The sequence below is a fragment of the Elgaria multicarinata genome, chromosome 1, assembly GCF_023053635.1.
Source record: "Elgaria multicarinata webbii isolate HBS135686 ecotype San Diego chromosome 1, rElgMul1.1.pri, whole genome shotgun sequence".
In the NCBI taxonomy this organism is placed as follows: domain Eukaryota; kingdom Metazoa; phylum Chordata; class Lepidosauria; order Squamata; family Anguidae; genus Elgaria; species Elgaria multicarinata.
The window spans coordinates 183,341,857-183,357,251 of record NC_086171.1 but is presented as its reverse complement, the minus strand read 5'-3'; the positions used below and the strand labels follow the sequence as shown (position 1 = coordinate 183,357,251).

The 15,395-nt window shown below is 44.7% G+C and overlaps 1 protein-coding gene and 1 long non-coding RNA gene across 3 annotated transcripts in view; one reads left to right on the top strand and one right to left on the bottom strand.

Annotated features, from left to right (window-relative positions):
- LOC134411508 (uncharacterized) overlaps positions 1-15,395 on the top strand; it is a 128,404-nt gene that overhangs the window by 54,034 nt on the left and 58,975 nt on the right. The window lies entirely within an intron of this gene.
- The window catches only part of RALY (RALY heterogeneous nuclear ribonucleoprotein), a 278,971-nt gene continuing 265,426 nt past the window's right edge, over positions 1,851-15,395 (bottom strand). For both annotated transcript variants that reach the window (XM_063145266.1, XM_063145277.1), the window contains 5 exons: positions 11,292-11,452; positions 7,884-7,997; positions 6,205-6,350; positions 4,446-4,494; positions 1,851-2,479 (listed from right to left, as the gene is read on the bottom strand). In XM_063145266.1, coding sequence (XP_063001336.1) covers positions 4,450-4,494; positions 6,205-6,350; positions 7,884-7,997; positions 11,292-11,452 — 466 coding nt within the window. In that variant the 3' untranslated portion in view covers positions 1,851-2,479; positions 4,446-4,449. The remainder of the gene's footprint in view (positions 2,480-4,445; positions 4,495-6,204; positions 6,351-7,883; positions 7,998-11,291; positions 11,453-15,395) is intronic.

The window sequence follows — 15,395 nt, the reverse complement described above, 5'->3', positions numbered from 1 at the left end:
TGGGTGTCAGGAGATCCAGGTTCTAGTCTCCATTCAGCCTTGGAAACCCACTGAGTGACTTTGGGCCAGTCATAGACTCTCAGCCCAGCTTAACTCAAAAGGTTGTTGTGAGGATAAAATAGAGTGGAGGATGATGATTATGTATGCCGCCTTGGGTTCCTTGGAGGAAAAAAGGTGGGATATAATAATAATAATAATAATAATAATAATAATAATAATAATAATAATAATAATAATAATTCTCTTTAAACCATCATTTGTGTAGTGTAATGGTTAAAGTCTTGGACTAGGACCATCATTTCTGTAGTGTAATGTAGCCAGTGTAGTGGTTAAAGTCTTGGACTGGGACTCAGGAGAACCTAGTCCCCACTTGGCCATGAAGCTTACTGGGTGACTTTGGGCCAGTCACTGACTCTCAGCCTAACCTGCCTCACAGGGTTGTTGTGAGGATAAAATGCAGGAGGAAGACAATGTTAGCTGACTTGGGTACCTTGCAAGAGGAAAAAAAAAGTGGGATAAAAATGTAAAAACAAACAAACCAATGAATAAATAAATGTGTACTATTAACAGCCTATGTGATGTAGATATAGCCTGAAATCAGCTTACATTAGATTTTTTCAAAACAGTATGCAGCATATTTGAGGGAGTAAAAAAAAAAAAAGCAATACTAGAAGATGAATCAAGTTCCTTCTTTTATTATACAGGATTTTATGTACAAAGCCCCCTCTTTCCTTCCATGCCTCAGCCTCATGGTCGGGTCATAGCAAAACAAAGCCTAGAAAGCAGGGTTAAAACAGCTCAGTACAACAAAGTGGCCAAACTTGGCAGGAAGAGCCAACAGAGAAAAAGGCAATAGAAAAAAGAGAGGAAAAACAAAAACACTCGCTATTTTTACTCTCCGGGATGTATTATTATCAATGAAGAAATGGATGTAAATTCTTGTGCTTTGAGAGCCGTGGGTCTCTCCTAACAAGCCCTAAGGAAGGGAAGCTCCCCTGTGTCTGGAATTGGTGCATGTCTTCCAGCAGAAATCCTTTGCAAAAATGGTAGAATCCTTTGGAACTGGCCCATGCAATCATGTGGTTCTCATCTTCCCTTTCTGAGCAGTATGTTGGGGTCTGTAGGGCTGAATAGCACTGCATTCATCACGTCCTCTGCCTCTGAAGTTGGTGACTAGGAGCAAACTAACTCGGAGTGGTATGAACACAGAAGGGAACATTGCAAACAAAATCCCCCTCCCCCCAAATGCAATCCTGCAGGATGTTTCAGTTCAACTAGCAGCACAACATACCTTGCTTACCTTTTGTCTTTATGAGTGTGAATGGGCAGGCAGATCCTGCATTTCAAAGAAGGGGATCCTTAGCTGAGAGTGATTAGAACTGTATTTTCCTTGCACCTTAGGTTTGTTGTATCACAACAGAAAATACGCACACGTGTGTGCGCACACGCACACTGCTATCATTGGCTTCAATTGTCATGTGATTTTTTTTGGGGGGGGTCTCTATTGTCATGTGATCATCTCATCCTTTCCTTTGGACCAGGTTTAGCTGATCTTACCTTTATGGACAGCAAATAAATGACTTCTTGGGACTTCAATGAACAGCATGGGTGCTGGCTGGTTTGTAAAGTGATCACTTCAGTCCTATCCCTCACTCTGAAATCTTTGAGTTGAATATGTGCCTCCTGTTATATCTTCTGTTCTGTGCTCACACCTGCCTTTATAGCACAGTCTTACCACCTGCCTTAACCTTTACATATGCCTTTACAGAAAACTGGGTGGAGAAAGATGATTTGTCACTCCAGTACAGAATAATCTGATGACAGCCATGTCCTCTGTCCATCTTTCCAAAGGGCACACTGCACATCCAAAGGCCTGCTCCAAAGGCCACAGTCTCTCTATAGCCGCAGGGTGGTGCTGGACCAAAACGATTTGAAAGAGGCAAGCGGACCAGTAAGAGGCACCGTGCCCCTGGCCATCCCCGTCACCATCCGGATTTCAAAAGCAAAACCGTAAATTGCACATGGCACCATAGTTTCCTTTCTCTTCATATTGCACATCATGGCCCTATCTGTCTCAGGAACATGTCTCTTTATGTCGCTTCTCTCTCCCTGGTGCTAGAAAGAAAAAATAAAATTCAAATCTTTGCCTGCCATTTATAAGACCAATTCCAATATTTGGCTCTTGGAGACCACAGGACAAGTGATACTTGTGCCGGCAGCAGGGCTCTGAGTCTGTAGTACAAGGATGGGTTGTTGGTGGGGGGGCGAGGGGGGAAGCAATGAGGAGGATCCACTGGGATGACTAGTTTGCTGTGTACTACGAAACGGCTTGGAGAGATTGGTCCATGTTTCTCCTTTTGGATGCCAGGCAGAGAGATGATGGCAGTCCTGCATGTTATGCTTGTCTGGCTCAACATGCCAAGGCAGAGTTTAACCTCTCGCTGTCCTCCCTCTGTTCATTGCTGCCGTTCTGAACATGCTAAATTGGAGGGGGCAGGAAAAGAGACACATCATTGGCATGTCTTACAGTCACTGTGGTTCATATTCGATTGTAAGGAAGCATTTCTTGTAGGGAAGGGCTGCAGCTCAGTGGTAAAGCACATGTGATGCTTCTAGAGGACCCCTGGTTAATCCCAGGCATCCCCAAGTAAGACTAGGACCCTGGTCAGCTGCTGTCAGCCACTGTAGATCAGTGGCCCTCAGCTGGTCCAGACCCGAGACCTACCTCGGACTCCCAACCTGCAACATGGGACCCACTTCCACAATTTTCTCTATGCCCAACGTGGCGGCAACAGCTTTGTCATGACCCTTCTGAACTGATCTTGTGACACACTTTTGGGTCGTGACCCACCAGTTGAAGACCACTGTGCTAGATGGGACATTGGTTTAACTCAGTGTAAGGCAGCTCTCTGTGTTCCTATGGAATCCACTTGTCTCTAGAGCTAGCATCAGAATATGGCATCTTTGGGTAGCTGTCAGGGCCCCAGAAATCCCACTGTTGATGCCTACTTTGGGCCCACCTTAACTTTTTTCCTGTCTGGGCACTTTGAGCAGCCCAATGCAGCTGGATCTAGCCACTCTTATATTTCCCCACAATCCTCAGACCTTGCATAACTCTGGGGCATTGTGGGAAATTAGAGAGACCCAGCTGACTACAGGGTCTTGCCACTGTAGTCAGGAAGCCCACTAGGTCTCACCTAAAGAGGAGGGACCTTAACAGAGGATACTTCACCTAAGTCTCCCCTTAATTCTGCAGCTCTGTAAGACTGCTTAAAAAAAAAAAAAACCTTCCCCAAAATGTATTCCTGCTTGCAAATCCTTTCCCCTTATCTGAGGTGAGCTCAGTGTTTTATTTATTTATTATTTTATTTATTACATTTATATACCGCTCCATAGCCAAAGCTCTCTGGGCGGTTCACAAAAGTTAAAAACAGTGAACATTAAAAACAAGTATACAAAACTTTAAAAGCATAAAAACAGCAATATCATTAAACACACACACACACACACACACACACACACACACACTATTGTTATTTTATTATTATAGAAACCACCTAGAATGCCTCCATTTTGGAAGTGGACAGGCAGGGTACAAATCCCTTATTAAACAATGTAGTGTACTTTATACAAAAGAGCTCATCTGCTAATCTTAATGGGTACAGAGAGAAACCTGAAAACACCTGGGGTGGGGGGGAGAAGGATATTTCTATTAAGCAATTGCAACAGGGGTGGACAACTGAAGGGGATCAGGGAGCCATTTTCATACACCCAAGACCCCCCCAGCAAGCCACATTCTGGGGAGAACCCCCTAATCTTTGGGGTGCAGTGTGGGTGAAAAAAGCTTCAGAAAGGATCTCATTTGGCTCTTTTAGAGCTCATTTAACCTTTTTAGAGCTTCAGACTAGTTTTAGTGGGCCATTTTATATCACGTTTCCCCTCCACTGCTGAATTCAGCAGTGCAGCAGGCGTGATGGGTGCAACACTAGGGAGCCATAGGAACTGCGTGCAGTCTAAAATTTATAGGAAGCTGGGTGAGTGATGGCTTCCAAGGACTACAAATGATATGGGGGCTTCATAATACAGTTTACTAGCCCATCTCCATATACCCCCTTTTTCCTTTCTGTCTGTCCCTCTACATGCCTATTGCTCCTGATATATGCTGCAATCCTCTTTATGTACTCCTTGACAAAACAAATTAAAAATCAGGACAACTTTTGCCAAAAAAAGGGGGCAGGGGAAAAAAACACCAGCAAACTGCACAATTGAACATAGGCATGAAAATCTATCCTATCTTATCTATCAGCTTACATGATTCATTCAGACAGCAGAATCTAGGTAACATGGCTGTAGCATATATAGATAGATAGATAGATAGATAGATAGATAGATAGATAGATAGATAGATAGATAGATAGATAGATTGTACAAGCTCTTAAATATACCTGGTTACTGTAGGCTGGAGTCCTCCACATCTGTGTAATGGCTATTCTCCTGAAATGGTGCCAGGGCAGAGTGGGGGAGAAAAAGAGAAAAGGGATTATTTGGTGTGTATTTTTGAGATGTTGTTAGGATGAGGGTTTGCTGTGATGAAAGAAAAGCAGCCCAACAGCAGGCCTGCTCAGAATTAAGTGCCACTGAGTTCAATGAGGCTTACTCCCAAGTAAGCGTGTAGCAGATTGTACCCTAACAGTACAATCCTATACATGTCTACTTGGAAGTAAGTACCATTGAGTTCAATAAGACTTGCTCCCAATGTAATTTTTGTGAAGTGCCCAGAGAGTTTTGGCTATTGGGCAGTATAGAAATGTGACAGATGATAGATGTTACGTGTTTGTAGGTTTGTAGCCCATGTATACATCTGCATGGAAACTCCCCACTGTCTTTGTTTGGGGAAGACCAAACCTCATAGCCAGCCTCCTTTATTAAGGAGGCACCCAATGCACGATGAAAGCCCACTCCCTAATTCTAAAATCAGCAAAAATCTCAGGTGCACCAAAAAGGGGGAGATGTTTATAACACCTTGGGGATTTGCAGGAGTGGGACCAAACCTCATACCCTACCTCCGGTACACTTCAGGCTGGGTCTAATGTGTTCCTAAGTGCTAAGCAGGCAAAGAGCAGACTGGCAGCTGTTTTGACTGCTCTTGCCACACAGCTCTGTAACCAGCTAAAATAACCCACAGTGACTGCCACATAACACGATAACCCACAGTGGGTTAAATAACCCAGTCTGCAGACATGTAACCCATGATGGGTTATTGTGACATCTGAACTCAGTCAGGAGGGCTCCTGAGTTGACAATGGGTCTTTCTCTTCTTCCTCACTGCTGTTGCCTGCTGCTCATTCATTCTCCTCTTCCTCTGGGCCCAATTGGTACCACCTCTGATAGAGAGAGCTGAGGCTCCTTCGCCTTTACCTTGCTCTTTTCACTGTTTACTCAAAGAAGGCAGGGGAATAGGGTGACCACATGGAAAGGAGGTCGGGGCTCCTGTATCTTTAATGGTTTGATAGAAAAGGGAACTTCAGCAGGTGTCATTTGTATGCATGCAGCACCTGGTGAGATTCCCTCTTCATCACAACAGTTAAAGCTGCAGGAGCCCTGCCCTCTTTTGTATCTGGTTTTGTATCCCAGTTTTTCAGGAGGGGTTACTCCTACCAGAAGAGGTTACCTCTCCACTCTCCTTTTCCTCACGAAGAGGTGCTGGGAAGATTTCTAACTTATTTATTTTTCTAAAAAAGAGTTATGCATGTGCTCTTTTGGGTTGGACTTAAGGCAATTTGTTTGGGGGAATTTTGCATCTGCTCTCAGTTACGAGGGCTACAGTACATTTCCCAGATGTGTATTCAGACAGTCACACATCTGAGAATAAATTATCGTGGATCAAAGCTCTTTGCATTCGCCAGGGACTGACAGCTGAGAGAGCCTGGATTTGCTGATGAAGTGAATTTGAAAGGGCCGAACTCATCCTTCAGCATCACTATGCCAAGTGCCTCCTGGAGCACCTTCTCCTAATGGACAGTAAAGGAGGTTGCTCATCTGTAACCAACCACAGTCTTAAAGATGGCTATTTACTCTGGTGTGTGTGTATGTGTGTGTCTGGGAAAAAGATGACTTCCTCCAGAAATCTGAGCCTTGTTAAAATAGTACAAGGCTGATTAATCTACACCGGTGGGAGGAGGATGCTTCCCTGTTGACTCTTACCAATTCATCTTCACAATCGTCCCGCACAAGGCCTTCCTCTTCTCCCTCGTCCCCGTTTAGTGGCTCCTCTGTGTTCATTTCTGCCTCTGATGCTGTGTCTTCTTGGGAAATCTCACTTTTGTTTCCATCTGCTTTCTTTCTAACCTCTGGAGGATAAGATGCACACACACAAAAGAGATTCCAAGGATGGCTCCAGGTTTGAGGGGCTTTGGGCAAAATGCTCTCTGGTGTCCCCCACCCCCTGCATCGCTGTCGGTGGGCCCTCTCCATTTACCTGTTAGTGGCAATGGGCACAGCAGAACTCCAAGCAAGACTGGATAACTGGGAACTGCTGTTTTTACTTCCCATAATCCTCCAGAGTGCTACATTGGGGCACATCATAGAGAAGGGCAGCTCAGATCCAGCTGCTTGGAGCACAAAAATCCAGCTACTTGGAGCACCAGAAAAGGGACCCCCCCAGGACAGATGTCAGCAGGGCCTACTGCTGACATCTGGGCCCCCAACAGTTGCCCTGGTATGCCAGGTGTTGACACGGGCCCTGTGAGATCCCATTCCTTCTCTGCCCCTCTCATAACAGTCACTCACACTAAACAATGGTCCACGACCCTCCATGATAGATTTTGCCTCTTATCCTGGTGGAGCGTGAGGAAAAGGTATATGCGAGGGATCTAGACAAGCTGCTGAGAGGGTAGAGTCTTAGAGGGATGTACACCCCTCCATGTAACTTTGAGAGGTACAGCCTCTCTGTGTTCAGTGCTAGAGAAAGGCAGCTGTTCTCCAGTGCTGAGCATTGGGCAGGGCCTGGAACAGAAACTGGCAGGCTTGAGGTGGAACCCCTGTGGACTGGAAGTGGAATCTTGTGGACTGGAGGTGGAAACCCTGTGGGCCAGAGGTAGAACCCTCATAGAATGGAGGTGGAACCCCCGTGGGCTGGAAGTGGAATCCTGTGGCTGGAGATAGAAACCCCATAGAATGGAGATGGAACCCCTGTGGGCTGGAGGTTCCTCTTCCTTCCATAGTGAATTGAAACCTGAGCACCATTTGGAGATGTTATCAAAAACTACTTTGCTTGAGGTTCAAGTCAAGGAAGGTGGAGAAATATCATCAGATGGATTTTTAATTTTTTATTACTGTGATTCTTTTCTTGTTGCTTTGGTTAAATATCTCTTTCTGGATATAACAGCTCAACAGGTGAACATCAAGGAAGCTGGCTTACTGCCATTAAGGTGTGTGGCTAGCTAGAAATGTATACCAGGATCTGGGCCTGGTGATATCTGGCAACAGTAGCCCATGAAAGTGCACTCTCAAGGACAAAACCAAACCAGCACTGTATCGTTATCTTCTTGTGGAAAGTTGTGGTCTTTTGAAACCACAGATTTCTAAGGGCCCTTCTCTTGAGCTCTGCTTTCACAACCTTTTTGATAAAAATGCAAAATATCCCCACTATCTAGAAGCTCTGGAAACAATCGCTTATACTTCGTAGCACTAATGTGTGGGAATAGCACTGTGGCACCACCTGCTGAATGACATCTGCAAAATAATAAATGAATGTAGTCCACCTCTCACCCACAATTAAGGAGAGTTGGCCATAGTTAGGTAGCTGGCAGTGAGTTTCTCCCTGCACCTGTATCCCCACATCTTGGCTTCATCGATGGGATATTTGCAATCAACTAACTGACCTGTCGATATTTTCTGTTGTTCAGCAATCTCCTCCAATCTGCCCAGAAGAGCGTCAATGTTGGATTTGATCTGCGTCAGCTCTGTTTTAATTGTCTGCAGTTCATTGCATTTCACTTGAAAGAGAGGAAGGTGCAAGTTAGCCTCACCCTTCTTCCTTATTTTGCAAATGAGTAATTTTCTTGAGCAGAGATTTAGGGTTTCTCTACTGGGGCTGTTTCTTCTGAAGTTTTTGTGGGATTATGATCAGCCCAATACATGTCTTCCATCCTCCACATTTTTTTTTTTTTTGGGGGGGGGCATATGTTTCATTTATACAGCCAGTAGATGGCGCTGCAAAATGGCACGATTCCAGAAATATTAGTGCATTTTTGGTAAGTTAAAAATGGTGGAATAAAACTTTAAAAATATGGAAACACCAGAGGTTGATGATATTGTGAAAAGGACCCACAAACTGCCATCAGTGACTGACCATGAGTGCACACTAAAAGCCTCATGTGAAGAGGGCCTTAGTCATTTCCCTTATATACCTTTCAGTAGCAGGTCCTGCTGGGCAGCCATCACAATATAAGGTAGTTGGATTCAGTATAGGACAGGGTCCCTTTGGCCTCTTATAGCTGTGAAGAAGACAGGAAAATTTGGGCACGTACAATTTCTCCCTTCATAGTGGTCCATAAATGGGATATGCTACCAATGCCCAAATTCTCTCACACAGCTAATTAAGGGTATGAAAGCCCTGTGCTATAATGACTCTGGCAAGATGATGACATTGCTAGGAAGATATCTCAAGAGGTCACCAAGGGCTTGTAACTTCGGACTCTGAAAAACAAAACAAAACCCTGCATTCTGCCATCCCTCTGCCTTGAACCTTTGGTTCCAAGTTGCTTTGTTTTGGTTCAGAGATGCTCTCCACAATCACTTTAGTGGGAGGAAAAGCTGGAAGATCTGATTATGAGATGCTGTTATTCAGTAAGGACTTTGGAATAAAGTGTGGCTAAGAAAGTGCCACCAAGTATTATTGCACACTGTGCATATGACAACATGTTTACTTTCCCATGGCAACATGTTTACTGTGTGTACCTTATGGTGTTTCCCACAGCAAGTGCATACAACTGTGTGTGATGTACTGCCATTCACATTCCTCTGGGAACCCTGATAAGCTCATGATCCCTCACCACCTGTGCGTAGGTATTAATTCATGATTACCTTAACACAAGTGGGGCTGGCGACAAAATGTTGTTTCTGTTCAGTGTGCCAGCCAGCCAGGCTTGCTTTTAGGACATTCCATTCCATTCCTTCTCCCCCAGGTGGTTTCCTGCTCTCCCCTCAACAAACAGTCAACATTCTGGGGTCACTGAGCATGCTAAGTTCTCATTGGGATGGGCTTCTCTGTCTGTCTGTCTGTTTCTTTTTTTGCGCCCGCCCCCATTTCAGCAAATCTTTGGGTTCCCCTGAGCCTGTTGATACCTCCCTGTTGATTCCCAGGAGAGCTATTTTGGCTACATAACCATCATAACTCAGCACCTGAGAGCTATTTTCATATACAAGTGGAATCTGCAACCAAATGTTGCAGTGTGGAGTGGCCTTGTTCAGGGTTCCTGCCGGCCTCATCATTTCCTTCCCCACTGGTTTTTTTTCCTCCCACCACCAACACATTTAATCGTCAGCCAGCATTTCCTGCCCACTGGGCATACTCAGCTCTCATTGGGCTGTTTTGCGTACCCAACCACATGAGTTCGCTATGAACATAGAGGATGGTGTTACTCTACTTTTCTTCTAAGGTGCTCAAGGCAGCACACATGGTCCATCCCCCTCCCATTTTATCCTCACAACAAGGTAAACCATGATTCCAAAGTCATCCAGTGAGAGCTTGATGGCTGACTGGGAATTTGATCCGCTTGTCTCCTCAAGCCTAGTCTAATATCCAAACCACTGAACCACACTGACTCCCATGTTTGAAGGCCAGTGTCCACATGTTTAATTTGTTCACTTCTTAGGCATATGCTGTGGAAAACACAGGTGCAACACTGCTGAACTCCATCCCTGGAAAGGCCTGGTTGGTTCCCTCTATTGCAGGATGCAGAACCTCAGGTCTGGGGGCGGGGGGGGGGGAATCCATCCTGCCTCAGATCTCAGTCTGGCCCTCCAGGATGCTCCAGATGGTCACGCCCTCTTTCCCTCAACCGCCAGTCATTTGGGGGTTTTCTGGCTTTTGTGCAGTTATTTCCCCATTCTAAAAGGTGGAAATGACCCTGTTCAGACAACCCATTAAACCACAGTGGTTAAGCACTTTGAGCTAAACGTGATGGTTTAGTGTGTTGTGTGAACCATTCCTAACCCTGGTGACTACATAACTATGGTTTAAATACGCTCACTAACAGTTTACCCTAACCATGGCTTAGCGTGTCTTCTGAACAGTCCCAATGTCTCCTAAGGCTTGGTTACTGGCAGCAAAAGGATTAAGCTACAATATGCTGAGAGGATTTTACTTTTAAAGGTGGCCTAAAATAATTTTAAATAGATAAAATAAGAATTTTTTTTGGATTTGGGATCTTGCCCCTTTTTGCCTTTGGTTTCACCACCACTGGAATGAGGCTCCCCAGAGCTTCGCTGAAAGTGAATTCAGACCTTGGCCTGAAAGAAATTCTACATCCCTGCTCCAGTGTGACGTTCAGTTGAGCTGTAAACAGTGGAGGCTGCTGGCTCTGATGTAAGTAGGGCAGTAAATCTGTTCCAGGTTTCAATCAGAACCAGGCAGAACCTTAAGGCCTCATCTACACCAAGCAGGATATTGCACTATGAAAGCAGTATGAAAGCGGTATATAAAAGGCAGGAGCTACACAACTGCTTCATAGAGGTACTGAAGTGCACTGAACTGTTGCAGACCATTGACACGTACCATATACTGCTTTCATATCGCTTTCATGCCGCTATATCCTGCTTGGTGTAGACTAGGCCAAAGTTGCACCTTGGATAGCTCCTTTAGAGTTCTGACTGGTTCTGACTGAAACCCGGAACGGATTTGCCACCCCACTGTTATCAGAGCCACCAGCCAACACTGGTTTGTAGAGTCTTTTTTGTTTCACCAAGCATTTAGATTGATGAGATTTCTGTCTCTGCTCTGTGCTTAACTTTTACCCGGATTTAATGCTCTCCGTTATTTGTTATTGTGATTTTATCTCCTTTAATGGTTATATTGTAATTATATTTCCTGTGATTATGAGTTGGCCTAGATGCTGGGAGGTCGGGTACATAAATGCTTTGATAGTAAATCAACACATAAAACACAGGCAGTTTCCACGCTTCCCTTGTAGAGCTGTACGGGGCACACATGACACAAAGAGGAATCGAAAGCAGATTTATGTTCTTTCAAGTGTGAAGGCTTTGTTTGTGAAGCAAGAGAAACTTACATTTTAATTTGGTGGAGCTGTTTGCAATGGCAGCCGAGCGGGCAAAGAGTTTGACTGGAAGTGTTGCTTTTACACGTCTTACTAAAGGGATGGTCAATCGAGGGCGCTTCACAGGAACCACCCTGGGTATGGGAGAGACCCGTCCCCGATACTCAAAAAGTCTGCAAGACAATATTATTTTAAGACAGATCAGCTTACAGTAGGGGAAGCTGCATATAACCAGACTGGGGAAAGATACACATCTCATTAACAAGCTCTGAGGAACGTGAGACAAAATTCATAGATAGCCCCTAGGGGGAGCTAGCGTTCCATCTATGCATGGCGGCCATTATTGCCTGGGATAGTAAAAGCCATTGGGGATGATATTTGATCATGAAGGTTCCGGAAGACGCATTCGCCAAGCCATTACGCTGTGAGATAATGCCGTTAAAACTCACACAGAAGACTTTTACTTAGCAAATCACTATAACCTGAAAGACTGTGACTTTTAATGCCTTTTTAAAATACTCACCTTAATGTTTCTGCTTTTAGAATTAATTGAGGAAGTCCCAAGGACTTCCAGACTGATATGCAAGGCCAACCCTTTTGGTTTTCTATGCCTTCCCCTCCTGTCTCAGTTTAGTGCCTACCTTAGGGTGGCCAGGTGTCCTACTTCACAGAGGACAGTCCTCTATTTGAAGGTGTCCTTTATTTGAAGGGCTGTCCCATCCAAGTCCAGTTTAAAGAAACCCAAAAGAAGAGAGAACAAGACCCTAGAAGTTGCCCATCTACAGGCAGCACCTGGACAGTAGCAGCCTGAGCAAGCATCACCTGGTTACTGTCTTCCCCACTAGGGTGAAATGTGTCATATTCCTATTTAAATTACAGTGATTATTTCTAAATTTTCATCTAAATCAGCATATGCAAATGTTATGCAAATTGGTGCCCTCTTTTTTGGTGATGCATTTCCTGGTTTTGGCAATGCATAAGTGGCCACGCTGTCCAAAATGCTTGGCTTGTGGTGTAGATCCAGCAAGATAAGGTTGTGTCTTTTTTATACCAAGAGGTTTGAAATGCAAAGAGAGGCACAACACATTGGCTCAGTTTGCTGGCACAACTAGGGTGGCTGCTTACACATGGCCCCAAAAGAGGAAATACGAGAGTACAAAAGAGGACACAGATTTGCATACAATTTACCTATGCTAATTTCTATATCTAGACTCATGCTTAGACATTATTATTATAATTTAAATAGAAATTCAAGACATCTCACCTTACTTGGGAAGACTGTGACCATGTGACCGGGTGTGTCTGTTTAGTCTGCAGTCCAGGTACTGTTGTTGGGAGGTTTCATGGCCCCGGCTCTCCTTTCCTATGATTCTTTATCTTGGACTGAACAGACCTTTAACTAGAGAATGACTTCAAATAGAAGACTGTCCTCTTTAGAGTAGGATACGTGGCCACCCTAGGCAGAATGATATTACCCAAGCTACCTGCAGACAGGGAAAAGCACTTGCTCAGTCCCTGTTCCCTATACCCTTGCGGTGTAATGGAGTCTTCCCCAGACTAATGGCCATTGGCTTTAGCTAAACTAAGAAGGCAGGTGTCATTTGTATGCAAGTAGCACCTGGTGAAACTCCCTCTTCTTCACAACAGTTAAAGCTGGTGGAATTCTTGGTTGATGTGGCTATTCTGGATACATGACAGGCAGGGTTTGGGACTTACCGTATTTCTTCGATTCTAAGGCTCCATCGATTGTAAGACACACACTAATTTCAGTACCACCAACAGAAAAAACCCTTTGATTCTAAGAAATAATAAGCGCACCCGCAATTCTAAGACTGTTTTTAGAGATGTTTATATGGGAAAAAAAGTGCATCTTAGAATTGAAGAAATACGGTATGTCTTAGTGGACATGCATAGGATTGTGCTGTTCAGCTTCCGGTTCTTTAAAATATATATAAAGTGTCCCCCCATCATGAATTTTAAAATAAAAATGCTGACGGTTTTAAAATTCAAATCTTCAGATTTTAGTTTTGAACAGTCGGATAACTTTCTGCAAACGTTTGTTCCGGCATTACATAAAACAAGACCAATCCATTTGACAATATAAAATGGCCATTAAAATATAGCAGTGTCACTGCCATCCTTCTTGATAAAGAGTAGACCCAGTACAGAATGATCAGGGTGCCCAGAATTTTGTGTACACAAGCAATATCAAGTCTTTGCTTTCTCATTGTGTTGCTCTTTATTCCATACAAAGGAAATGTTAAGCATTGTTCAGTCTAAAGATATACATTTGCTTAAGTCTAATATCAACCCATTCCTGCATTAAGAGCATCACAGGACACCCTTACCTGTATTCCTTCAATAAGAGTAATACATTAATCATGTTTGCGACACAAACTTGGTGCCGACATTGTACTTCCAGCACTGGTTTAAATTAGGGATGTGCTCCGCTCCGATTAGGAGCGTAGAAGCAGTAGCGGATTGGCCTGCTCCGCCTTACCCAGAGGCGGAGTAGGAGCGGACCGCGGACCCCCTAGAAGCAAGGCGAAGAGAAGCGCCCATTTTTCGGAGCTCCGAGTTCAGGCGGAGCGCTCCGGTCGCCATCTTGAAAACATTTCGCCATAGGATTGCATTGCGGCAAATAATCGCGCATAACTACGTTGTTTTTGAAGCTATCATTCTGGAAATTCTTGTGCACAGAGAGTCGTGGATGGGGGTCATTTTGAGACCACTCTCAACTTTCTGCGTTGTCTGGGTCGCGGGCTATATTTTTGTGAAAATCGGGTCAACCGCGCGGCTCAAACTGCGTTTTCGGCTTTTCGCCCATAGGATTGCATTGAGGGAAAGAATCGGGGATAACTGGGGGGGGGGGTTTAAGCTATCGTTCTGGAAATTCTTGTGCACAGAGAGTCGTGGATGGGGGTCATTTTGAGACCACTCTCAACTTTCTGCATCGTACGGGTCGCGGGCTATATTTTTGTGAAAATCGGGTCAACCGCGCGGCTCAAACTGCGTTTTCGGCTTTTCGCCCATAGGATTGCATTGAGGGAAAGAATCGGGGATAACTGGGGGGGGGGTTAAGCTATCGTTCTGAAAATTCTTGTGCACAGAGAGTCGTGGATGGGGGTCATTTTGAGACCACTCTCAACTTTCTGCATCATACGGGTCGCGGGCTAGACGTTTTTAAAAAATCAGCGGGAAAAATACCTTTTTCAAAGGGCTGAGGGGCAGAGTCAGCTCCCGGTCATGATGATCCCAAAGTTGGAGGAGGGCATAGGCAAAACAGGTAACTTGGGATTCTGGGAAACTTCTCTTTCTTCATCTGAACGGGCTTTTCCCCGTGTTTTTTAACACAGTAGCCCCACCAAATGCACAAACACAACCTGAAATCATATACTAAGCCAAGAATAAGAGATAGAAACACAGCACTGCTCCCCACCCTAACCTTGGGGAACAACTGAATCGATGTGGTGCAAGGGGATGAGCTCCCCTAGGGCATCTCATCGTGGACGTGCCCCCACTCTCTCCTGCACTGGAAGGCCATTAGAGCCTTCCAAAGAGAGTAAAACGGTGGAGCAATGCCTATCATGAGTTGAAGTGAATGGTCACTTTTCAGTGGTGGAGCAATGCCTGTTCTGAGTCGAAGTGAGCGTTTTACTTCTTCTCAGAGCTGTGGCTGTCAGTGTCTTGAACTGGCAGCTACTTCCCCCTCCCCCGGGCACGTCCCCCTATTGCTGGTAAAAGACAGATATAGCCTTTTAAAAAAAGTTCTTCTTGTTGTTTATTGAGCAACACTGCTGCTTTTAATTCCACCCCTCCTTTGTTTATTGATTGATTTATTCCATTTTATATGCATTACTGGCTTATCCTTGGCTCACTTCCTTATGCCCCCAGAAATGCCAGCTGCATGCCTGCCTGCCTTCCCTCCCTCCTCCCCTGCCCACCTCGCAGGGATGTTGTGTGTGGGGTGCCCGATTTTCAAAAATTCGCCAAAAATCAGGGGATGATGGGATTGCTTTGAAACTTGGCATGCGTGTGTATATCCCCATGAGGTGTCATGGTGCCAAACATGAGGTTTCTAACTTGAACAGAAAAAAAGTTGTATAATTTTTTAGC